At 41.4% G+C, this 26,966-nt stretch overlaps 1 protein-coding gene across 3 annotated transcripts in view; it reads right to left on the bottom strand.

Annotated features, from left to right (window-relative positions):
* The window catches only part of DNTT (DNA nucleotidylexotransferase), a 33,512-nt gene extending 8,886 nt beyond the window's left edge, over positions 1 to 24,626 (bottom strand). For 2 of the 3 annotated variants that reach the window (XM_014785603.2, XM_004427891.2), the window contains exons 1-8: positions 24,424 to 24,626; positions 12,371 to 12,545; positions 11,508 to 11,633; positions 10,187 to 10,357; positions 9,010 to 9,081; positions 7,637 to 7,760; positions 1,937 to 2,069; positions 777 to 885 (exon numbers count right to left, since the gene is read on the bottom strand). In XM_014785603.2, the coding sequence (XP_014641089.1) occupies positions 777 to 885; positions 1,937 to 2,069; positions 7,637 to 7,760; positions 9,010 to 9,081; positions 10,187 to 10,357; positions 11,508 to 11,633; positions 12,371 to 12,545; positions 24,424 to 24,626 (1,113 nt within the window). The remainder of the gene's footprint in view (positions 1 to 776; positions 886 to 1,936; positions 2,070 to 7,636; positions 7,761 to 9,009; positions 9,082 to 10,186; positions 10,358 to 11,507; positions 11,634 to 12,370; positions 12,546 to 24,423) is intronic. The other variant, XM_087432967.1, reaches the window with a different exon arrangement.
* Between the last annotated feature and the right edge of the window lie 2,340 nt (positions 24,627 to 26,966).

Below are 26,966 nucleotides of genomic sequence, written 5' to 3'. Positions count from 1 at the left end.
CAGGGAGCTTGGTCCACAACCGGCAGATGCTAGATCACACAGGAAAGATGAAGCTGTGCCAGAGAAACACCAGCCCCAGCCTCCTCAGCGCCCCAGGCCTACAGGCCCCTGGGGTAGGGCCCTCTGGTCTCTTTGGGAAGTGAAGCTCTCACTAGAGTTGGGTGGGAGTCAGGGCTCTGCTGGTGGCTTTGGCCACAGGGTCAGTCTTAGCTTCCTCCGCTGGACAATAGGCGGCCTGTGGCAGGTCTGATCTCCTCAGAGGGTGTGGGCTTCTTGAGCCATGACCTCTGCTGGGCCCAGCTTGCCCTCATGAGTTTCCTTCTTGCCATCTCAGCACAAAGTGAAGGTGTTATCAACCAGCATAGAGTTCAAGGCACCAGCGACATCTCTTCGACTGATTTTATCCCAATCTTAGCAGTCCTGCCCCACCCCTAAGCCTGCTCTGCCCCGGCTCACACCTCCTAGGTCTTCACAGCACAAGCTTTTCATTTTATTTAAGGCTTTAATGCCTCTGCATGTCTAACACAGAGACATAACCACTCTCGGCCCCTTTGGTAATAGGACAAGTGTATATAAACAAGATCATAACATGGACTCTTGGACCCAAGGCACGTAAGTCTCACTGCATGCCGTGTGGCATGGTGTAAGCTGTTGCAAACAATTGAGAATCAATTAAATGGTCATTATGCAATTATAAGGTAAATAGCATGTAAAATTCAACAATATTAATATAATGCTTGAGCATCCAGACATCTGCTTTTGATCTTTCTTCTTACCTTCCTTTCCCATAATTTTATCACTTTAGATAAAAGTTCTTGCTCTTCTTCCTCTGTTGATCCTGGACTGGTAATTAAAAAATCTACATCATGCCCAATCTTCTTACCCCTGTTTAAAAAAATAGTATAAAATGGAAATAAGTTAGATTTTTAGCTCTCAATTTTGAAAAGTCAATTTTGTTTCTATGCCCTATGCTTCAAGTTGGTAACACAAAATGATCATGACTTTTTTTTTAAACAAAATATCCTTGGTTGCACTCTGTGTTTTGCAAAATAAATTTATGACACAGAAAAATAAAAAATCATACATAATACGTATAAGATCACCTATGTGTGCATAAAAAGTGACAAAGAAAATTATTTCTCCTACACACACACCTGCACACACACACACACACACACACACAGAGACAGCATGACAACAGGCAAACCAAGAACTATGTTCACATAATATAAGATAGGGCTCTTGGAATTATGACATAGACTAAGGGCATTTTCTTAGATTCGGTCTTCTCTTCCCACTTTCTCTCTCACCTCAAACCCAGCTTGCCAGAATGGCCAACAGCCACCAGGTAATACAGCCACAGGGAGAGTCGGAGGAGGGTGTGGGAGGGAAGGAATCTCTTTCTGAAATGGAGGCTTCAATATCCAGCAATTGCACACATCTCTGGGAAGAGTTCCTTCATTCATTGACTCAGCCAATGCACTGGTTCTCACCAGCACTAAGTTCTAAAATCTTAATGGGGAAAGCACCCAGACAAACAAATTACTTGACAGCTGCCCAGGGAGCACTGAAGAGGGATGCCTAGCCCAGCACGGGGAGGAGGGAGTCAAGGAAGGCTTTCTGGAGGAGGTGGCATCTGAATTGAGTCTTAAAGGATAAGTCAGCCAGGTGACAATTTGAGGAAAGCCAGTCCAAGGAGAAGGGTCCTACTGAGCAAAGGCACTGAGGCAAGAAACAGCTCCATGTGGGCAGAGAATGACAAGCCATTTGGAGTTGCTGGAGTGAAACATGAAATGCAGGAGACGAGGCTGCAGAGAGAGGCTGGTGCCAGACCCCAAAGGCCTTTTGTGCCATGTTCAGAAGCCTGAACTTCTAAAAATGGGGAGCCTCTGAAGGTGACAGAGCAGGGGAGGCAAAAAAAGCCCTCATTATTTACCTCCGGAATCCTCCTGTCATGGTGATGAAGGCATCAGGCAGAAATGCCCAAATGGCCTCTTTAACCAGCACGCCGACTGCCTCTGCTTCTGCTCTGGTCACACAGCTGACGAGGTCTTCATAATAGAGGAATCCTGAGAGGCCATTGGACAGGTCAGTGGAGGGAGTGATACGTGACCAAGTAATGTGTGCTCTCTTGGTTGTGAATTTTTCATGTTAACAATGGCTCTTTGCTTTCTGATTGAGAGGCTTATAATTTCCTGGCTAAGAAAGAGACAATATTTCATACCCCTCTGGAAACCAAGCTTTTCAAATCTGACTTCCTATTGAAGAGCCAGCCCTCTTGATCACTAAGCTGTGCCCTATTATTTTAAAAAGATAATGCATAAAGATTTGGGATGGGAAGATTTAGAGTTTGAAGATGATGGATGAATTAAAAAATTAAAGTTGAGAATAGGAAGAGGGTAGATTTGCGTTTGAGGCGAGGTAGGACACATCTTTCATGGTTTGGCTTGTTGTTTCCTTGTCTGACCACCATAAATAAATGGAAGCTCAGAGAGAGTCATTATGATGAAGAGTTGTTATAGTGACTTGGTTATTCCCACAGACCCATGGAGGGAGGCATAGAGTGGAGGAGTAAAGGAGATGGGAGCCTTATCTCCAAGAATAGGGATGAAAATTTGGAGGGGAGATTAGCAGGGGTGCAGGGGAGATTCATAGAGCCAGAGGGACATCTATCCTTCAGTATAAGGGACTGCTGTCTTATTTAGGATTCCCAAGAAGGAGTCATTCAGGGGCTGGCCCCATGGCGTAGCGGTGAAGTGTGCGTGCTCGTCTGCTGGCCAGGGTTTGGATCCCCGGCACACACTGATGCACCGCTTGTCAGGCCATGCTGTGGCGGCATCCCACATAAAGTGGAGGAAGATGGGCACAGATGTTAGCTCAGGGCCAGTCTTCCTCAGGAAAAAAAAAAAAAAGAGGAGGATTGGCATGGATGTTAGCTCAGGGCTGATCTTCCTCACAAAAAAAAAAAGAAGAAGGAGTCATTCAAACTTTCTAATAATAGGGGGCCCTGATACCTCCAGAGGCAGCCCATTTCTTAATTGTAAAGTCTGGGCAGCTCTTTTTTTCCCCCAGATTTATGGAGGTATAATTGACAAATAAAAATCATATATATTTAAGGTATACAACGTGATGTTTTGATATACGTATACATTTTGAAATGATTACCACAATCAAGCTAGTTAGCATACAATGGAATATTATTCAACCTTAAAAAAGAAGGAAATCTTGCTATTATCAACAACATGGATGAACTAGAGGATATTATGCTAAGTGAAATATATCAGACACAAAAAGGCAAATATGGCATGATCTCACTTATATGTGGAATCTGAAAAAGTCTAGCTCTCAGAAGCAGAGAGTAGAATACTGGTTACAAAGGGCTGGGGGTGGGGAAAATGGAGAGATGTTGGTTAAAGGGTACAAAGTTTCAGATACACAGGATGAATAAGTTCTGCAGGTCTAAAGCACAGCATGGTGACTACAATAAACAATACTGTGTGGTATACTTGAAATTTGCTAAGAGAGTAGATCTTAACTCTTCTCACCAAAAGAAGAGGGGGCATCACAAATTTGTTCTTTTAATTTTTTTTTTTTGTGAGGAGGACTAGCCCTGAGCTAATATCCGATGCCAATCCTCCTCTTTTTCCCTTGAGGAAGACTGGCCCTGGGCTAACATCCGTGCCCATCTTCCTCTACTTCATATGGGACGCTGCCACAGCATGGCTTAACAAGCGGTGCATCACTGCACACCTGGGATCCGAACCTGTGAACCCCGGGCCACCGAAGCAGAGCGCCCGCACTTAACCGCTGCGCCACAGGGCTGGCCCCACAAATTTGTTCTTTTGATAAGCTTAAGTCTGCTTCTTGCAGTTTCACCCATCACTAGCCCTCTGGAAAGATGGGGAGCAAATCTATGGATCCTTATTTCTCACTTCCAGGATCATGGGAGGGAGAAGGCAGGGAGGCCATTTGGCTTGAACATCATGGTCACAAAATTCTCAAATTCAAACTTCCCATATTATCTCTAAATGTGGACATTTGCAGAAATATGTTGGCAGGATTAAGAGAAGATGATGTTCACACTAACACATTGTTAGAAAAAAACAAATGGAGAGCAGCCTCAAAAATTCCCTAAGCAGCAAAATCAGGTTAGTCATACAAACAAAGCTTAATTTAGCTTATTTTATAAGGCTAACTTGACCTGAATCATTTCTTGCTTATGCCTCTGGAAATCATAAGCAAAACTTGAACTGTTTCCCAAGGTTAATATGAGTAACTACTGAAAATTCTAATATTGTAACCAATCACTCTGAAGAATAAACAGTCCCTGCTTTCTCACTCCATAAGCTGCTTTATAACAATATACCCCTGAGCCTCATTCCATGTCCTTTTTTTTTAAAAGCCACATTTTTTTTTTTTTTAAATTGCAACATGGCCATTTTTGTATGTAGGGAGTTTAATTTAAAAAGCAGTGCTTCAGGGGAGTTGCTGTTCAACGGGTACAAAGTTTCAGTTATGCAAGATGAGTAAGTTCTAGAGATCTGCAGTACATCATGGTGCCTGTCATTAACAGTACTCTGTTGTGCGCTTAAGAATTTGTTAATGAATGTGATGTGGATCATAGACCTAAATGCAAAAGTTAAAAAGAATCAGGCTTCTAAAGGAAAATGGGAAAACATCTTCATGATCTTGGGGGTAAGCAAATATCTCTGAAACTGAGCACACAAAATATTAACTATAATCAGAAGATTAATAATTTGGACTTCATTAAATATAAGAACTTATGCTCATCAAAGGACATTATTAAGCAAATGAAGAAGCAATATACAGACTGGGAGAATCTGTCTCCCAGCATTTCGTATATCTAACAAAGGACTTATATGCAGAACACAAATTAGCTCCTACAAATCAATAAGTGAAAGACAAACAACTTACTTTTAAAAAGGGGGAAAAGACACAAATAGGCACCTCTTAGAAGAGGAAATGGCCAAAAAGTACTTGAAAAGGTCATCAGAGAGATGCAAACTAAAACTACAATAAGATAACACTACTCACCCTCCAGAACAGACAAAATTGAAAAGACTGACAATAGCAAGTATTGGTGAGGATGTGGAACAACTGAAAATCTCATACACTGCTAGTGGGGGTGTAAATTGGTTCAACCACTTTGGAAATCTGTTGGGCAGTATTTACTAGAGCTAAATAAATAGCTATTTATCCTCTGACCCAGAAATTTCACTCCTACATATATGCACAAGAGCAATGAGGTACAAGAATGTATCTCATTTGTACCCCACAGGTACAAGAATGATCATAGCACGTTTTCTTTTTTTCTATAATAGCCAAAAACTGGAAATAACTCAAATGTCCATCACAGGAAATGGCCAAATAAATTATGGTACCAACAGGAAAAAATTAAGAGGGTAGATCTCACGTTAAGTGTTCTTAACCACAATTAAAAAATCAATTTAATAAAATTAAATAAATATTTTACTAAGGTGAAAAAAATAAACAGCTATGCTCCATTAGACTCTTTTTTGATACAAAAATTGTCGTCTTGACTGATATTCAAAGTATGACTCACTTGGTACCATAAAGCTCCTGCGCTTATTCAGGGTGTACATAAGCCAAAAGTCATGATTAACAAGAATTTCTTTAAGAACATGTGCAGATATCAGGAATGAACTTGGAGAGACTATGATAATTTGTTGACACCTGTGAAAGCAACTTAATTGGCTTTCCTTTTTGGTATGGTGGGGAGGTTAACTTATTACAAGAAACTTATTACACTGCACAGTGTTATATATGTGCTGCTACATTTTAGACATGGACTTTTCAAGGCCAGTATAGCATGTGACTCCTCAAGGCTTAGGAAGACTGAGTCTAAAGATTCAGACTAAAATGACTAAGACTAAGACCAAGTGCAATTATAGTAAAATTGAATCAGGTTTTCCATCTGACCCGTGGATCATACTTCCAACGTATTCAATTAATTAGCTTATCCTTTGCGGTATTCAGAACTATTCCCATTGACAATTCCGTTCATTGTAGTGCTGTCACAAGGGATGCATATACCCAGGGGTTTTTTGTTTGTTTTTTTTAGGTATAAGTATAATAGGAAGGCATTCCTTCAGTTGTACATACAACAAGAGCATTAAAGAGTCTGATGGCAATCACTCATTGATTAACTGAGTAATAGCTGCTTCATTCACTGGGCTGGAAGAGCTCAATAGGAAGAGAAAAGTCCAGTTTACAAAGCTGGGAAATTGGAAGCTACTTAGATCCTGAGCACCTTTGGTGTCATCTGATAAGGGTTTTTATCTCCATGAAACACTATATTTCTCTCTAAGTGTTGAGAGTACTTTCTATCATTCTAAGCTACTCACTCACTACTTATGTTTAATACTTACATAAATTTCTTTTTAATGGCATCTCTAGAGCTGGTGTAAATCACACTTATTAAATGTGCAATTTCAGGAGCTCAGATTGTAAATACAGGGTCTTTTTCTCTTAGACTCTTTTATTTCCTATGTGGTATCTTATAAAGCTTATTAGCAACCCTTCAGAGGTTAGCAACTTTATGAAAGATGACTAAGGGTCTTCTATAGTAGTGATGATGCAAAACACCAAGATTTGATTTGCTTCCTATCCCATTGCTTGTTTCTTTTCATCTTTTAAACAGAAGATAGCTGTTTTCTTTTTTTCTGGTTTCTTCTTATAGAAGATTCCCTTACTTTCATATCATTAAGAATATTGATCATTCTCTGTAACTCAGAAGCCATAGTGCTCAGGACACTGTGGCTGTGACTCTCTTCCAAATTACAATTATATTGCATTTCTATTGCATGTTAAAAGTAAATGTCTAAAACATATACAATTTTTTGACCCTGTATTGGCATGTCTTCATTTTAAAAAATGTACTGGGACCTCCACAAATGGAAGTGACCAAGCACTTTCAACCTCTGGGAGGCCCCTCCAGGCTTTCAGATCCCTGACTAAACACAGTCTTCTCAGGTCTTGGTTGTGTAGATCAACCCCATGTCTAAATTTCCACCATTTCCCTTCTATATCCTGGTGTTTTACAGTTTCCAAGGCAGATCCACATTTGTACTGGGCAACAACTCAAGTTTGTTCAAATATTCTTTACTCCCAATCCTCCGTGTTGACTTTCTGCCCTTGACTCCTCACCCACGCCTCTCATCCAGGGAGACAGCTAGGACCCAAATGTCTAGAAGAGTCAGTTCGGTATGATCCAGATCAACAGCACCAGCTCGTTTGACATCTGGATAAATGAACAGTCTCTGTGCCAGGCCTGGTGCCAAGGGCTTTGCCTGTGTCATCTGATTTATTCCCCCACTGAAGTACCAATGTTACCTCCCTCTTATGGATGAGGTAACTTAGGCTCAAAGATTTTAACTAACTTGCTCAAGAGCACACAGCTGGAGAGTGCTGGAGCCAGGATTTGGATCCAGATCTGTCTGATCCCAAAAGATTGTGCTTATAAACATAGTATGAAAAAAGGCCAAACAAGTGACCCAGCTCCCTGAGATTGGAGTGGAAGCACAACAGACAGATCTCAACCACAGCCTGACCAGTCCATGCCAACAATGTGAGCCTTTTAGGAGAGACAATTTACCTGCTTTCTGCATTTTTGTGAATTTCAGGGTTTTGTCTGACCTTATTTTACTCAGAGTTCTGAAACCCATTCTGAACCATTTCTCAGATGTCTTCAATCCCACTCCAAATACAGAAGTAAAGAGCTGAAATGGAAAAGGCATGCCTTTAGTTTCTAAAATAATCATTATGACAATGAAGTGAATCTTTTCAAGGTCAAGCGATTAAGAAAAATTATAAGAAGATATCTGACCCACTTTCTCCTGTATATGACAAGCAGGTGAGTGATGCTAATGTTTTAGAGACGTTTTGTTTCAGAAGGGTCCTTTCCTGACATATAGTATTACTAAATGAAACAGAAGTGAGGAGGCAGGTTCTAGCATCTGCGTAGGGCTTCCGCATAATTTGATCGTGGGATTGCCTGTGCTGTCAATGCGTGACAACAATTATTCCTATCGGGCCCTCCTCTTTACCAAGGATCTCCTACACACATTCATGCTCTGCATATTTACCCTCACAACTTAAAGAGGGATGCACGTGTAGGTTGTATAAATTCTTCACCATCACACAGCTGGTAAGTGGCAGAGCCCAGATTCAAACCTGGTCTGTTTGCACTCCAAGCCTGGGCTCCTGCCCATGAGCACCTTTTGGGCCTGTGCATCACTTCTGAACTGAAGGGATTAGCAGAAGTCCCTGCTGCCTTCAACTCCAAGGTAAGGAAAATTGGGAGGTTACAAACCCAGCTTCAAAGTAGACAAGGATGTAGTGAGGAGCTTTCCAGCATAGGTTTGCTCTTTAAGAGCAGGTTTGTTTTGTCTCATGGCCCTAGTGTCCCCATGATATTTGTACCCATGAGTGACAGACTCCTGATAGGTAAGGTAATTTAAATCTCACCATACCATGGCAATAAGCTTGAGCACCCATATTTATTTAGGCATCTGCCTCCTAGACCACTGCTATGGACTGAATTGTGTCCCCCCCAAATTCATATGTTGAAGCCTTGACCCCCAGTGTGATGGTATTTGGATATGGGGCCTTTGGGAGTAATTAGTTTAGATGAGGTCATAAGGGTGGGGCCCTCATGATGAGATAAGTATCCTTATAAGAAGAGACACCAGAGAGCTTCCTCAGCTCTCTCCCTGCCATGTGAGGACACCTTGAGAAGATGGCTGTCTGCAAGCCAAGAAGAGAGCTCTCACCAGAACCCCACCATGCTGACAGCTGATCTCAGACTTCCAGCATCCAGAACTGTGAGAAAAGAAATATTTGCTGTTTAAGCCACCCAGTCTACGGTATTTTGTTATGGCAGCCCATGCTGAGTAAAACAACCACCTAGAATGAGTAATAGGATTAACTGAAAAACCGTTTTCCATAAATATACATAAAATCACTTACTTTGAAGGACTGATATCGTTCATCATTTAACACAGTTTTAACTTCAGAACTTTCTCCATCTTCAATAATTTCCTGCATGGACAGTTGAAAAATATTTTAAATTAGTGATGTTGAACAATCACAGACTGAGACTCTCAAATTCACAGATCTAGTAGCTTGACTTTTCATGAAATGTACACTCATTGCATGCAGGATGTTTCACTAGCTGATCTGAAGAAAACAAGATATTTGCCTGTAATCTTGAAAATCCCAGGCCATTATATATCCAAATACTCCTTTACAATCCTCAGTGACAAAGGTACAGAATGATTAGGGTCCAAATCTACAGAACACCAAATCAAAGTATTCATTGAGAAAAGTATGTCTAAATATTGGTGATAATTTTCTTTTCAATGGATATGAACTAGCTGAAACAAGAGGACTTTTCATCTGAGCAGGTTAATTTTGGATCCATTGAAAAGCCAATCCAAGTTCAAGCCTTTATGATGTCTAGCTCAGGGCCGCCCACCCTCCTCTAAATAGAATTGGGATTAATTTCCTTGAATAATTTACCTTGCACTTAACTATACTGAAACTTACTCCTGGGTGACCGACTTGTTTTGCTAGGGAATCCTTAAACATTATTAAATAAATAAATGCCCATCCTTGGCTCTCTTCTTGGAACACACAGGTAGAGATGAAGAACCAGCTCCACTGCACGTCACACCCACCACCATTATGGAGGGCAACATCTCCTGAGAGGAGCTGAGGTCCTTCACACAGCCTGTTTGAAGTCAGACCGTTTTCTGCTGCTGAGATTTTAGGTCAATTGACTCTTTCACCATGATTAATAATAATATGGGAGAGTTCTTTTTCCACTAGCTGGCCCCACATAGCTCCAACTGTAATAATATTGGGGTATGGATTATACGTATATACTTGTATATATATAATCTATTTCATATATTATAATCTATCTATCTCATATATATAATGTACATATATCTATCTAACTACATCTCTATCTCTCTCTATATATAGAGAGAGAGAGAGAGAAAGGAAAATAAGTCGTGAAAACCACATCTACATAATTGACAGGAAAGTCAATTAATTGCATCTCTTTCTCTCTCTCTCTCTTTCTCTCTCTCTCTACCTACCTACCTATTAGGAGGTGGGACAAAACACATTTCATCCTTACCTCTATGACACACCTCGCTTTGTCCTCCAGGCATGGAATGCCTTCTATGTCTTTCATACTGATGATTGTGAATGGCAGAGATTTAAGTACAGAAGCTGCTCTCATAAATGCCAGATAGAAGCTTTCGTTTTCTCTAAACTCATAATTTTCAGCCAGTACCTCAAAGGCATCCTGAAGAATAAAACCAGGTGAGCAAAACACGGTCTGCTTTCTAGCCCCTGGACTAGTGGTCACTCGCAAACACCTCTTGCTCTCTGTTAAGTGTTGGAACACCGCCTGACTGCTTCCTTGAAGGTCGGGATTGGGTCTCCAGTACCTTTGTGCCAGTCCCTTGTTGGGGATTTAACCAAAACACAATCCCGTGCTCACTGCATCCTACTAGTCATTACTCAGCGTGATCCTTCCCTCTTTGCTTGCTGACTTTCCCACCAGCCTGTGGCCAGGATTCTGCCTTGATCACTGGGCATCCTCATCTCTTAGCTTGTACATAAAACACAGGCAGCACTTAACACAGCCTTGTTGAATGGATGGGTGTAATCACAGGTGGCACAGACCAGAGGCCGGGGTTATTTAAGGTAAGGCACGTTTACATTTCTAGCAGAGGAGGAAGTAACTGCAGCTGTGTGGCATCATGCTCATCCTGTCCAGTAGCTGCAGTTTCCTGCTCTTTCTTGCACACATGGGGCTGGAAGTCTAGAAATGAGAAGTTTTGTGTTTGATGTGCTCCTGCATGTTTTATCCACCTGACTACTGACTCTAGGCTGGAGGACAAGCATTTGTGGCCTTGTTAGGGTCATCTGAAACACAATTACCAAACTTCAAGGCTGGGTGGGCTTTAGAGATGATCTAGCTAATTTCTAATTGAACAGATGAGGAAACTGAGACTCAGAGAGAGGAACTGACTTGCCCAAGCTAGTTAATATCAGAGAGGCGAGAATCCAGGTCTGTTGTCTCTCAATCTTTTGGTTTCCCAGCAAAGGCTGTTTATGCATTATTGCTATTTCTACGTAATTGCTCTTACTATGTTTTGGTTTTTTAAAATATTTGCCTTTGACAAGTGTTGTGCCCAATAATGACAACTCTCAATAAATAGTAATCTACCATCTCTAAAGAATATAATCCAAATGCATTTGTCCCATTTCCATGGCAGAAGTAGACCCATTCTTGACAGAAACAAGAACCAGAGATCAGGCTAGGCGGATGGATGTGTGGGGAAAACTTCCCTAAATTTTCAGAAAAATTCATAATTTAATTTGTAGATCTGTGGAAAGAAGCTGCAAGCCCTCCATTTTCTCTGGGTGTTGTTGGAAAGCCCCATTACCGTGAATACGTGGTTACAGTTGTTTAAAGTGGTTCTTCTCTGACACGCATATGGAGAGATCTTTTTTACAAGTGGTGGAGTCTTCTGGGGCCCTGGGTCGGGGCTAGCTGAATCATCTCTTCTCACCTAAACAAATGCATAAGCATCCACTTTTAATAACAATCAATAGTAATAATAACAGATATGTATGAAGGCAAAATGGGAAGCAGTTTGATGGCAATTGTCTCTGGTAAAAGGATAAAATTATAGGAGAGTCATGTTTTATGTTAGATGCATCTCTGATATTTGAATTTGCTATGATTAACATGTATTATTTTTGCAATCAGAAAAAAAAACATGAAAAAGAACCATCAAATAGACTCCATTTTCCCTTTCCGGGAACTTACACAGTTATGGTTCGAACCCTCTTCCTGAGGTTCTAGTGCTATTGGTGAAGGATTTGGAATTAAGAGCTTAACTTTCTTTATTTTTTTCTTTAGGAATGATCATAGTAAGAAAAAAAATAGGAACCCTTTACTTTTCCAGATGCCAGAACATCAAGGCTTCAATATTTTGAAATATTTGTGTGCAAGTTGTTCATCAAAATAGCTACCATTTATTAAGTGCGTACTATAGATCAGGCTTTGTGGGAAGTGCCTTACATGTATGTTGTTCAAATCCTCATAACCATCTTATGAGGTAGACGCTGTTGTTATCTCATATTATAGAGGAGGAAACTGAAGCTCAGAAAAGCTAAGTGACTTGCCCAAGGTCACACATGGAGTAAGCAGAGAACCTGGGGTGTAACCCAGGTCTGTTGGTTCTATAGCCCATGTTCCTAATTTCAAGCAAAGGGCAATGAAAATCACAACCGTGACACTTACAACAAGCTGGTGTTCTTCTGTCATCTCCACCGGTTTTCCTGCCCTCATACATTCTATCAGCCAGGAGACATCGAGGAGTTCTAGCTGTGAGCTGGCTTTTATATTCTGTACCTGAAGCCACTCCAGGACTTCTGAACCAGAGTTGTTTTCTGCCACAATATGGGTGACGGATTCACTGCAGAATGCAAGACAAAGTTACTAGCTAAAGGGGCTTTGAAAATCAGAAGCTCCCCTCTTTCCTCAAGGTGTTCAGAGCATTCCGTCTGATGGAGAAAGATGCACGCTAGGTCTGACCATAGGCACAGAGAATTTAGGTCTCCACGCAAGGAAAGTCTCTCTATTTTAATGAGTGTAGTAACAGTGGTCTATGTTACATGTTAGATGCAAGAAAAATTAAGAAAACATTAGCAAGATTGTGGTGTCAATGGAAAACCAAGGTCCAGAGAAGATGAAATTGCTCTTAAAGTAGCACCTAGCACTCTGTACGTGGCTTTGGTGTACCATTTCATTTTTATTTGTAGAATGCTTTAATCCTGTGCCTTCCAAACTGTTTGTGACCCATAGTTAGAAATACTTTTTATATCATGACCCAAAATAGAAATAGATATAGATATATATACGGTTATAACATCCCACTAAATTGATCACGCAACCCATTAATAGGTGGTGACTAGCCTTTGGGAAATATTGCTTTACATGTTTCTCAAAGCACAGTCCTGTGATATAACAACTCCTGAGCACTTACCATGTTTCTGCACTGCCCAAGGGCATTACGTACATCATCTCATTTAATACTTACATAGCTCCTCAAGTAAGTGTTATGTTATTCATACTTCGAAATTGAAGAACGTAGAGGTTAAGTGACTCCAGAAGGTCACACAGCTAGTAAATGATATTTATCCTTTTTGATTGTCTTTTCTGAGTCGAGTATACTATTTCTAGTTTTTAGCAAGTCTTCGCAGTCAACTTCATATCATTAGAATCAATGATTTTTTTAAGGCTTTTTCAGTTCAAATAGTCTATGAATCTGGGAGATAGTAAGTGACATATCTAGGCATCCAAGAGAAAAATAGAAGTGTATTCTCTCCTTCCTACTTCTCTTCCTGGACTTCCTCTTTCCTCTTCTCCTGTTTTTGATTGACTCTTGGATTCATTAGGTATTTTTTTGGTTTACTGGTATATTCATAGCCCTAGGTTCCTTGCGGTGGTGGCGGTGGGAGGCGGTTGGGTACCAAAGAAGAAGAGGGAAGTTTCTGGACATTAATATCTTGTGTGGAACAGATGGTTAAGATGTGACAAAACATGAGGCACGGACAAGTTCTGCAAGTGGTGGGCAGAGAAGGAAAAGAGCTTGGTGTGAGCTGGGAGAGGCAGGATGGCTTTGTGGAAAAGTGGGATTTGTGTCGGGCTTGATGGATGGAAAGGAGTAAAGTACCTGGAGGCAGAACTTTGGGCCCTCCTGGAAGAAAAGATTCAGAGACCAGAAGGAAAGGGAGGAGAATGGCCGGCATGGGAGTGAAGAGTTTATGTGGGGCAGTAGTTGTAGCCGTGGCTGAGTTGGTAGGGGCAACCGTGTAGAGAAGGTCTTGGAAGCCTGATTGAGGAGGTTGGGTCTTATTTTCTGGAATTGTGGAACCAGTGAAGGCTTCTGTGAGCAGGACATTGATAGCATTTCTGTGTTATTTAAAAAGACTAATTTGGTACATGCAATGATTTGGGGGAGAGAGTGATGCATGGGGAGGGTCGGGGAGCTACTTAGGAGAATGAAACAAAGGACCAAGTGTGAGATGATCTTAACCCAGTCTGGTTCCTACAGCATTAGGAAAGAAGGCAAAGGAGACATATGACGAATCTCCGGCATTAGTTCACCTATAAAAGGTGAAGTGGAGAATAGAGTCAGATATTACTCTGGCATATCTATCACAGTAAAGTAATAGCCCTTTTGGTAGAAACAGGGATTTAGGAAGTTGCATCTCTTTGGGGGAAGGGGCTGGGCGTGGAACTGGAGTTTATTTCAGACGTACTGCATTTGAAAGATGGCAGGAGATCCAAAAGAAAACATCCAGTTGACAGTCAGGATCTGAGGCTGGTGCTGGGAGAGAGATGGGGCTGGAGATCAGAGCTGAGACCATCTGGACGGCAGGATGGGCAGCAGGCCCAAGCAGAGATAAGTTGTGGTAAAACAACATTTTGCAAGAGTTGAGAGAAGATGGCTAGCTGCTTCCCTATTCTAGGTCCATATAATTCCAAAAATTACTTATCATAAACTTCTTGAAATGTTGTTTATGTGAAGACTTTAAGAAGACAACAAAAGGATTAACAAGGCTACATAGGAAGTGTTATTCTGGCTGTATTTATGCCCTTTGGAGAGAAACTTTATTATTATGTTATTATTTATTATTATATTGATGATGATGATGATCATTATAAATAGGGTTTTGTCTAAACCTCAGAGGGAGAAGGGTACGCTGAGGAGGAGCTCTGGGGCTCAACTTCCAAATGCAGAGCCCCCCGCTATCCACTCTCACACCACCCTCACCCCCACTGCCTCTTCACCTGGGATTCCTGGAACAGTGTGGGAATGTCTGAGCTCACGCTGATGGATGAGAACCATATGCATCTGTTATAGAGTTAACATAAGCGTATTTGTGAATGACAGGCCATACCTCACATGAAGGAAGACTCTGATCTAAACTTCCAGTCCCTGCTCATTAAGCAACTAGCAAACCAAACAAAACAACAGCAACAATAATAAAGCACACAAAAACAAAAAATCAAACAAAACGTCGTCAGCCACTCACACGGTGCTACTCGGAGTTTAGTACTGCTTGCCACTGGTTCCCACAAGGTCAGCACAGAAATTGAAAGTCAGAAACTTTCATTGTCATTTGACACCATCACAGTAGTTTATTGTTTGTTTTTTAATATAAGCAGTGGTCTGCAACACATTTTTTGAAAACTGGTACATCACCACAAATAACTTAAGAAACGCTGTGTAGAGCATAGTCTCTCTTCTGGTCTGGTCAGTATTTCCCGTCTTCTTGTGTTGCCTGAGTCCGGCCGACGCTCTCCTCATGGCAGCCTAGATCTGGACTACAATGTGCTCTCTGTGATGGGCTTGTCAGGCGCCTCTTGCAGACCGTTCACAGTCTCCGTGCGTGGGTTCCCTTTCAGTGCTGAGGAGAGTCACTGCCTCCAGTGTGTTCTGCTGGCGACTTCTTACTGCTGTGTTGTGACAGCTAGTTGTCTACTGCTGGTCCAGTGGTTTTCTCTCTGCTCTGAGTACTCCAATATTAAAATGTTGAAAATAATATTGAAATAGTATGAAGTGCCAGACACTATAGTAGGCACATTTCATACATCACCTCATCTAACTGTCAGTAACACTATGCCATCGATATTATCACCCTCATCTAAAAAATGAGACAAGAGAGCCGTGGAAACATTAAAAATTCACCCAGCTAATAACTGGCAGAGCAGGGATTTGATCCTAGTTCTATTTTAGCCCAAAGCCTATATTCTGGACTACACTGAGCTACCCCGCTGTAACTCTGTGCTTCTTCCATGGCTGTGGAGAGAGCTGCTTCTTTTTGCAGAAGTAATAACATCGGGATGGGGATCATAATAATAAAAAACCCGGATTCCCTCCAAAGGACAGAAATAGAGACACAATAACACTTCCTATGTAACACTATATACACTGTCCCTGCTGCTGCCATGTGGAATTTGTGTTTTGGTATTTCATGTCCAATATCATATGGACCGCAATAAGACTGCAAGCCATGTAAAACTGTCCCAGAAAATCTGGCAGAGCAGTTGCCATAGCTACACACCAAGATGGAGAAGCCACGGGAGGCTGTCAGGCTCTCTGAGCTCAGGGTTTTCTCTAAACCTCGGAGGCAGGCAGGTGTGCCGAGGAGGAGCCCCGGGGTTCATCCTCCAAGTTCAGGCCCCTCACCATCCACTCTTACTACTCTGCCCCACCACCCCTATCTCTTCACCTAGGATTTCTTTAGACACAGAAACATCCAGAATGCCTAGCGAAGTGGTGGAAGGGTGCTGTAAAACAATCAAGAAACAATATAACATACAGGCATATAAAAAAGAAAAAGACTGAAGAGAAATACTCCAGACTATTAGAAAAAATAATAACTACACACACACACACACACACACACACGTGTATATTCTTACTTAATCCTCACAAGAGTCTTATGAGGTGGACAATGTCGTTTCAGACGAGAAAGCCAAGGCTTGCAGAGGTTACATGCAGTCAGGATTCAATCCCAGGTGTGCATGACTCAAACAATCTCTTAACGTTCTACCAGGCTGTGGTTAGACCCCTGGGGGATGTTTTGTTTTAAGTATTTTTTTATATTTTCCCATTTTCTGTCATGAATCATCTATCACCACTTTTTTACTTAGGAGAAAAATGCACATGAATGTCATTTTCAAGGGCAAATAAACCTGGGGCTGGGGCTGAGGTAGTGTCTGCCTCACCCTGGAGGCCTGGGCTCTCAGATGAGAGGTGAGAGCAAGATTCAGGCAACCATCCCCAACCTCTTCCAAGGACCCCAAGGCGCTGCTGAGACGGCTGTTCCTGAAATACCAGTGGGTGCAGTTCTCTAAGTGCACCTAGTTTCTCAGCCATGACCAATTAACGATGGCTTGGAGTAGGTTAGGGAGGCCTTGAACCAATTACAACAATTCTGAACTGGGATTTGTACCTCAGCTTTCCACAGGGAAGAAGATTCAGGGTCCTCTCCTTTGACTAGTGCTGAACTGAAATGCGCTTGGCTTGGTCCCTTGCGTCCCTGAGGGCGGGGACAGTGTTATAATCTGCCTGGCTATAATTTGGGTTATAATCATGCCTGGTGCCCAGCACATGGCCAGATTTATAGTAATGGTCAGTAGATAGACCATTGGTAGGAAGAATAAATGAATTGATTAATCAATAGCTCTAAAGGAATGTTTCTTAAACTCTAGTGTCTACCAGAGACACCAAGGAAGCTGGGTTAAAATTCACATGCCTGGGCCGTATTATCTAAAGCCCAGGAATATGCATTTTGACAAACTCCCTTGGTGATTCTGATGTAGTCAGTCAGTTCTAGTTATCTATTGGTGCATAACCAACTATCCCAAAATGGCTTTAAAAAGGCAACAATTTTGTTATATCTCACAATTCTTTGGTTCAGGAATTCAGGCAGCTCAGCTGGGTGATCCTTCTATTCAGTATGGTGCTGATATTCCATATGGCTCTGCATGTCTGGCACCTTGGCAAGGATGGCTGGGAGATTGGGCTCTGCCACATCTATCAACCTGAGCACCTTTACGTGGCCTCTCTCAGAGGGGGCTCAAATTTCTTACATGAGGCTCTGGGGGCCAGGGAACAGCAGAAGCCTCAGGGCCTTTTATGACCCAGCCTCAAAAGTCACATAGTGTCATTCTATTGGTTTAAGCAGTCACAACCCCTCCCAGATGCAAAAGAAGGGAAAATAGTCCCTGCCTCTCCATGGGGATGACATATTTTAAACCCCACAACCAAGAACTCCACTTTGAGAAAGCTCTCTCTTTACCTGCCCCACGCTGGACTTTGGGCTCAATTACAGCAATGTTTCCCAAGGGGGCATTCATTTCTCTGCAGGTACTTGAGATGATTTTAGCAGGTACACAACTGAACATTTAAAAAACATATGTGTTTATTTCTATGTACTTTTTTTAAACAATTCTTTTGTTTTTTTTGGAAGATTTTCCCTGATCTAACATCTGTTGCCAATCTTTTTTTTTTTGCTCCTCAAAGCTCCAGTATATGGTTGTATATCCTAGTTGTAAGTTGTTCTAGTTCTATGTGATCTGCTGCCACAGCATGGCAACTGACAGACAGGTGGTGTGGTTCCACGATGGGGAAGTGAACCCAGGCCGCCAAAGTGGCGAGCCCCAAACTTTAACCACTAGGCCATCAGGGCTGGCTCTATTTCTATGTACGTTTTTAAATTATGCTTATCAGACCCATAGTTTTTATGGGTTTCATGGTTTTTATATTATTCCTTAGGACAAGGCTAAATTATTTTTAACAATTAAGTTTAGGGACAATTAAAGGAAACAGATTAAATATATAGTAACACATGGCAAAAGATATTATAAGATTTATGAACGTGTCGCTCAGATGTCAAGAAAGCCCTGAGTTATGGAATTAATGAAAACTTAACAGTTCTGATTTTTTTCTCCGATACCTGTATCCTCACTCTTCCTGTCTTTCTCTTCCTGGTTGGTCCTGTCTCTCAGTATAATTGGAAAAACTCTCCATGAAGAAAGAGGCAGCCATCCTTCCTTGCCTGGAGACGGACTGACACCCAATCTGACTTCCCCAGTCCTCAGGGATGGTCACTTGCTTTTACCTTTGTCTTTAAAACTGTTTTCTTTCCCTGGAGAGGTTATTCCTGAGTCTTCCCATCTGATGTAGGACTTATTTTGTAACTAATGACTTTAAATAGTAATTTACAGTTGAATGGAGTCATTTACAGTTTAAAAAGCCTCCTGCCAATTTCCCTTAGCAACTGTTTCAGAATCCCTGAAACAGAAAAATCACAGCAGTTTTATTTGGTTTTATCCCACACTCTTACTAGCACCAGTAAAGACAGGTTTCTATTTGCAGCCCTGATATATTTAAGACTGAGAGGGCCTTGCCCTGATTTTTTGGCCCACCTTAAATGGGATCATAAACATTTTTGTTAATTTGAAGTCCACAAATTTTGAAATATAAAGTAATTTGGACAGAGCAGGACTAAAGTTTACATTGCATGCAGTTGAATTTATAAAAATCAAGTCTTTATTATTTTGCTGATTACAAAAGTAATACTGATGCATTGTAGAAAAAATTTTAATTACAAAAATTAATCTTGATAATCATAACTTTGGCTGGTTTCATGTTCACCAGAGAAATCATTCTTTGAGCAAATATTTCCTGAAGCCTACTGTGTGTCAGAAAATTGTCAAAGTCTGTGGGTGAGGTCTACACAATGGCCTTGACGATGCCCTTGCCCTCATGGCGTCAGGAAGGAGCAACTGGATGAGATGAGAAGCAAAGACAAGTGGGAGAGTTGGGGGCCAACCCTAGGACATGGGTCACATCCACTTTCCCGGGAGGAAGTTCTCTGGAGAGGGCTTCCAGTGGTCTTAGGTCGTAGACACAGAGAGGTGTAAAGAGAAGGGGGGAGAGAGTGAGAAAATATGTAAAGAGAAACCAATGAAGATGTGTTTGGACATTGGACCTGGAAGGGGCCTAGAAATGGGCTGGTTCTACATCATATTTTCTAGAGCATGTAACTTATCTTTTTCATCTGGTGTTCCGTTTATTTTGCAAACAATGACTTTTAATATTTTGATTTCAGACACCGCCAATTTGAAGTGATAGAACATTGTCAAAGATAAACAAAGCTGGACACTAGTTAAAGCAGTAAGGATAGATTTTATTTAGTAATAACTATTGCAATAAGGAAGAGAGTCCAGCATGAATGGAGCTCAACTTCAAGGAAACAGAAGGCAGGAGACCTTTTAAAGGCTGGGGTGCGCTAAGGGAAAGGCATTAAGGGCCATCATGGGGGATTGGTCCATGTGACCAGGCCACCTGGATTTGCTAATTGGCTCTTATGCAGAGGAGAAACAGATTTCTCAAATCTTGATGACAGCAGGCAGTGGCGTAAGTTAGAACAGGTGCCCACTAAAGTTAGGTCTTCACCCTCCCACAGAAGCTGGGAGAGAGAGTTATCTCCTTGAATGCCTGTCTTTCAAAGACCCAGCTCTCGAGTCTTGGAGAAGACAGTTCTGGGTGGTTAGAAGATTTACATCTCAAAGAGGCAGAGAAAGGATTTCTAATTACAAGATTTCTAAAGTAACTGCACTAAAAGGGGTTCAGGGGCCTATCTGCCTATTGCCAGGTTTTAGCTGCAACAAACAGTAAATTCTCCTGGCAGCCTTGAGCTTTCTCAGGCAGGCGTTTTAAGCGGGCCCATCCTAGGGACATGGCCTTAAGCTGCTAGAAGCCACGCTAGAGTTTGGTCAAGGAGAGAGTCTTTATCAACATTCAGGTGAAAAAACTATGGATTTTACTACCATGAGATTCCTTGGGACTTGGGAGACAATAGTTTTGGGATAATGAGTGGAGCAGAAGCCACATTTCAAACGTTACATAGTGAATGGATAGAAAGTACAGGCAGGCAGATTGCATATAACTAAACCAAAATAACATAAGAAGACTGACAGTAAAGGGTTGGGTAGGAAAAAACTAATTAAAAAAAAAAAAGGAAGACTAGTACATACTTGGAAAATATATTGTGCTATCTTTTAATTCCAGGTGACGACAGAGGTAAAATTCCTAACATTGCTGTCCAATTGTAAACTCCTTGCTTGCAGGGCTCATGTCTTCTAATATTTTGATCTCCAGAACCTGACAAATACTGTGCACAGTGGGTACTAACAGAACCCTTTATTTGTTGCTACAATCCTACAATGGTATATCTTGCTTTCATCAAAGATAATGCCTTTCAAAGGTACCTTTGTAGACAAATGATGGAGATCTAGGCAGGACAAAAGTATCATCTGGTAGGTTTCTACTGCTTGAACAGTAGAACTCAGCCAGTGTTAAACTGCTGAGTGATGTTCCCCTAGAGAGTGATCCTTCTTAGCCACAGCTCTCTCTTCTTCAACATCAACGATTTAGGTCAAGACATGGACAGTAGGCTTAGCTAATGTATTCACAGAGGACGGTTGATGACAGATCAAGTTTTAAAATAGTTCAAAGTACTGAACCCAAGGATGAAATAAGAATGTGACCAGCACTAGATTCTGATCCTTCTCTAGCTTGTCCTAGATAACTCTAAAATTATGAAGTTGCTTTAAAATTGAGCATGTTGACCACGGAAAAAATTCAGTATCCTTTTCATGAATGTGCAAAAATGCCTCAAAGGACTCGACACCTCCCTTGATTTATATTTTAAGGACCAGCTTCCTGTGACACATTGAATAGCATGTCTTGTGCAATATAACATAAATATTAATGAAGCCCAATCCAAATATAAGGACACAGTGCACCTATACTGGAGAATAGTTCAACACATTCGGGTACACCGATTCTAAGCTGTGTGTTCAGGCCCAGGTGAAGTAGGAATCAGATTTTTCCTCAAATTTAGTCCTCCTGGCAGCCAAAGAATATGCCAGGAACTATGGAGGTTGCTGCCTATTTTCAGAGCATATTATTTTTCTTAGCTCCTCTTTCTCTGAATCCTTTATACTAGAAAGGAGAGGTATAGCCTTCACTATTGAGACGTACCCCTTTTTTTTTATTTATATATATATATATTTTATTTTCCCCCAAAGCCCCAGTAGATAGTTGTGTGTCATAGTTGCACATCCTTCTAGTTGCTGTACATGGGATGCGGCCTCAGCATGGCCGGAGAAGCGGTGCATCGATGCGTGCCCGGGATCCGAACTGGGCAGCCAGTAGCGGAGCACGCGCACTTAACCGCTAAGCCACGGGGCTGGCCCGTACCCTTTCTTTTAAAAACCAATTTTATTTTCATTTTTAAAATATATGCTTACTGTAAAAACTTTGGAAAACATGGAGAATAAAAGCAGCTGTAATCCCTCCCTACTACCCAGTTCCCCCTAAAATAACCACTTATAACATTTTTACGGGTTTCCTTCCTGTCTTTGTTCTGTTTGTTTACATTATTTGACCTAGTTCATATCGTGGAGAGAGAGCCCTCTCCTTAGGGTTTTGCTGTAAAGGTCAATAGATCCAGCTAATTAACAAGAAAATCACGTTACATTTGTAGAACTGTTTTAATTTATGGAAGCACATTGACATCCATTGTCGCATTTGGTGATCACATCAGACAGACTAGACCATTTATCTGGAAACCAAGGTCAGAGAGGAGAGGGGGGGTCTTGCCCCACACCACATGGCTGGGAAGGGTCAGAGCCAGAATTTGAGGTCTTTAGACATCTTATCTAGAGATTTTCCCCTACAATAATTTCTATTGTCCTTCCCAATTAAAGTCTATATATCTATATGTACAGAAATTCCGTTTGAGAGCTAGGACTTCTACTTCCTATGGTTTATTTTTGTGCCATAGAACACATTTGTATATAATGTGTCTTCTGAGCTGCCAGCCTGGGAACTTGGCCACCATCACACACACAGCAGCGGCTTGCTCACCATGCTCCAGTTTCCTCTGTCGCCTGAGCAGCTGGGCTTGGCCTCTGGCAGCAGGCATCTGGGGCACGGACCTGCCTCTTTGGATCTCTTGTCAAAAAAAGAAACTTGCCTCCTGTCGTCTCCTCAAGTACCTGCCTCAGCCACCATGTGTGTATTCGTAGCTGTGCCTGTAACCGAACTAGTCAGCCGTTGCTGGAAGTGTGGCCCTTTCAACAGAGAGCTTTCTATGTAAGTGGTACCTTGACCATCTGTCTCTCGCTTTCCTGCCTGGCCCTTGCCCAATTTCTTTACCACAAAAAGCAGTTCCACATTTGCGAAGGCTTTTAACTTCTGCTTTTTAAATGTTTGGTTTTTGATCTCTCTTCCTATGTCATCTTTTTTCCCCCTAATTCCAACATTTTATGTAAGTCTATAAGGTTAGGAAGACTTAATTAGATGAAATCTATGATTTTGTGGAAGGGAATGTTAACAGTAAATTAACTCTTGTTTTCCTATGTATAATCTCATCAGATCCTCAAATCACTGAGATTTTACGCTTAACATCCCAAATGAGATAGGGAGTTAAAAAGAAAAAAAGAGGCGGGGGTGGGGGGTGGGGGGAAGGAGACCATGTAAAGAGAAATCAGATGAGAGAGAAACCATGGGAGACTCAGAAATTTCTGAATAGAGCATTGCAGTAACAAAATACAATGTTCTGTGACATTGACTTTTCATATGAATTATGGGTGTTGTGAAAGTTATTTTATCTGATTATTGACTTTTGACATATGTTTCTCTAGCAATTTGAAGCCAACATTTCTTCAGCAGGAAATGCTTGTCAGTTTTATTTTTAAATATCAAAGACTATTTTTAAAATAAAAATTTATTTTCACATAGAATTCTTACAGTTTTTCCTGAAAAAATTGTGGTCAATCTATTCTTTGGACCCTCAAAGCCAGCCAACCACATTAATCATCATTCTTTATTCATTGCAAGCTCCCTGGCAGTTATGTTTGGAACTATTTACGTCAAGGTTCTAATACCATTTGTTTGTGGGTTTTGTTTTGTTTTCTCTTCCATCTATTTGAGACCAGTGAAAAGCTCATATAACAGTTAGAAAAACAACAAGGCTAATTGCTGGGATGTGAGTGGGTTTATGAATGAGCCAGTTTAGGTGGTCCAAATACTGGCTTCAACTGCCTTCTTGTCTGGACTCTGATCTCATCACTTTCAGCATGGTGTCTATCACCCCTGGACAGAGCTTCCCCTGCATCTTTAACCAGCATCCCTCTCTCTACAGACCCCACTCTCTCTACAAACCTCTCTCTACAAGATCACTGTTCTTTAGAAAAGCATGATCAAGCCCGCATTTGGGTGCCCGTGGTGAGTCAGCTACAGTCACTCATCCTAGCCCATCACAGACATCATCAGCACAACCAGATGTTTAGCTTAAGAGCCAAGCAACCATTCTTTCTGCCTCAAAGTAGCTGAAATTTTTTGATGGAACTCAGTAGTGTTTTGTTTAATTTGGTCAAGAATGAAATTGAGTGGTTTCAGCATTGAATTTTCAACTAGGTTTCTATTTATTGTCCCTAAATACCTTATCTCAATAGTGGAAGGCAAAAAATTTTTTACCTTATTTTTCAGTGCCAACTAATTTCAGTATAATTGCATCCCGTCCCCACTCATCTTATTTCCCTTAACTAATTACCTCAAATTTGTTCTTTGATTTCAAGCCTGTTCTCCCAGTGGGAATATCACCTCTTCCAGATGTGGAAGAAAACCCGGGTTTCTTGGGTTCCAAAGAAGCTGTTCACAAAAGCCCTGCTTATTCACAAAGGGAATCAGTGATGCTTACCTGAGCTCATTTTCAACCCTGAATCCTTTCCTTCTGGCCAGCTCCATGAGGAAGGCTCTGCGGGTGGTTCCCATTTTCTTCTCCAAAATGAAGAGGACCAAATCTTGGAACTTGATGTCATGAGGAGGGGAGACCATCGAGGCACTCATTTGCCTGGGTCTCTTCTTCCGAGGGCTCGAGTGGGCCATTTGAAACGGATCCATGGGAAGAGGCTGCTGCTGCTTCTGGCTGTGCCATCAAGTGGTGTCTCCAGAAGTGAGGAAGAGCCTGCCCCTCCTTCATGAAGAGCTTTGATGTCACCTTACTGGCAGACTCTGAAGCCAGGGCAAGGCTTCCTGGGCCCTGCCCTGGCGACAGCTTCTCTCTGAAGAGCATCGGGGAATTTGTATCTCTGTTCAGTTCATTTATTCAATATGGAGATCATAATGGAAACAGTAAATTAACTTTCTCTTTCCTAGGCATAATCTCATCAGATCCTCAGAATAACCTTGTGAGGAAGGTAGGGAAGCTTCATTGTTCCCATGTTATTTATTTATTTACTTATAAACTTGTTGAGGCCCCTCTTTGTCTTTATTTTTGATCCCTTTTTAACCTTCCAACTCGCTTGCATTCTCTTTCTCTCATAGACAATCATTACAATACATTGGATTTCTGTAGTTTGCATGGGTGTTATACGTTGCGTATGGTTGTTTTGATTTTACATAAATGGCATTGTTATATTTCTCATTCTGCTGATCACATTTTTTTCACTCAAAACTATGTTTTCAGATCCATCCACATTGCTCTGTATTCTAGCATGTTGCCTCTAATCGCTCCATCATACTCCATGGTGGAGATTTTAGCTATGTTGGTGCATTTTTTAAGTGAGGAAACCAAGGCTCAGACAGTTTACTCAAGATCACAGAATAAGGTGCAGAACCAGATCTTGAATTTTGGGCTTCGGGCTTCAAATGCTATATATCTCAGCCTTCTCAGTGTCCGGAGAATTGTCTATTATGTAACTCTAAAATTGATCTTTTGGGCTGGAATAGGATGATCTTTAGATGAGAATTACTGCCATAAAGAGACATTTTCATAACTTTATGTGCAAAATAAAATTAGTGCCTTTCATCAATACACTTGATAGATCTCATTTCCTGAGCATCTACTACGTGGCCAAGGTAAGTACCTACCAGCCTTAGCCGAATGACTCCTCACCACGCCACTGTCTGGTAGGTACTAGCATCCCCATTTGCCTAAACTACTTGCTTAAGGTCACAGAGCTAGGGAATGGTCACAAGTAGGAAATGATTGAGCTAGAACTTGAACTCAGATCTGTCTTATTTTAAAATTTGTGCTCTTAACTCCCAAGAAGCCTTCCTCTCTATGCGTCTGCGCCAATAACAAATCTGAGCTCTGCTCACCCACTCGATCATATTATTTGAGACTTTTGCTACCTCCAAAAGCACAGCAGCCCCTCACCACAAAACCAGGGGAGGAGTTATATGACAGCTGCCTTCAAGCAAAGCTGTGACAGTCAAGAGAGCAAGATCAAAAATCTTCAGGTGGAACTTGTAGAGCAATAGATTTTAACTCTGTGCAAGTAAGAACTTTTTATTAACTAGAGCTGTCTAAAAAGAAAGAGACTGCATTGTAGAGTGGCATATTACAGGTTAGGAAAAATGTTCAAATGGAGTCCAAACAACTGTTTATTGAAATGTTTCAGGAGGGATTCAGACATCTGGTAAGGACCTTAATCCAGCTCTGCCATTCCAGTATGCTATGATTGCTAAAGATGAAAATCTGGGCATGACAGCCCATTTTGGCCCTCACTGTTAGGCATTTTGTTACTGAAGTGCTGAATGCTTCATGTGAGAACGCAGTCTTAACTACCAAGTGGCCCCACAGCATGGAGCAAACAAAAGATTCTGGCAAGAGTCTGGGGTTGTTGTGCTCATCCCGATGGTATGGCCAGAGGAAGAACCAGTGTATCGACGAAATGGTAAAGGGGATGGAGAGCTACAGAGATACGGCTAAGAGCTCAGGCTCTGACATCAGGCTACCAGTACAAATCTCATCTCCACTGCTTTGAGGCTGTGACCTTGAGGAGGTTGCTCCACTTCTCTAAGCCTCAGATTTCCCATCTGTAAAAGGAGGGCCAGCTGAGGTAACCCACGGATCCTGCTGAGCAGAGTGCTTGGCACAGAGGAAACACTTTAAATAAAAGTCAGTTGGTAGTAATTTGGTGTTTTGTTTTTAGAGAAGTCCCAGTCTGATTTGAAATGAGATCTATATGTTTTATAAAACCATTAAATCACCAAAATTTTATATTAACCAATGTTTTATTTAATTTGTTTTGAATCACCGGTATTGAAAAGATTACCAACAAAAATTAAAAATGTGATGATGTCTGTCTGGTTATTAGGCTATTGCCTATGAGCTCAAAATCTACTTTTCTATGATGGGCTCTATGAGGTTGGGGCTGGGACTGTGCAAACCCCATTTCTCATTTCTCAGCTGGCTCCATGTTAGGCTCTGCCAATAGGGGGCACTAGAGAGAGACT

Source organism: Ceratotherium simum, chromosome 6, assembly GCF_057802395.1.
Source record: "Ceratotherium simum simum isolate JZ-2026a chromosome 6, ASM5780239v1, whole genome shotgun sequence".
In the NCBI taxonomy this organism is placed as follows: domain Eukaryota; kingdom Metazoa; phylum Chordata; class Mammalia; order Perissodactyla; family Rhinocerotidae; genus Ceratotherium; species Ceratotherium simum.
This window is presented reverse-complemented; position numbering and strand designations above follow the sequence as displayed.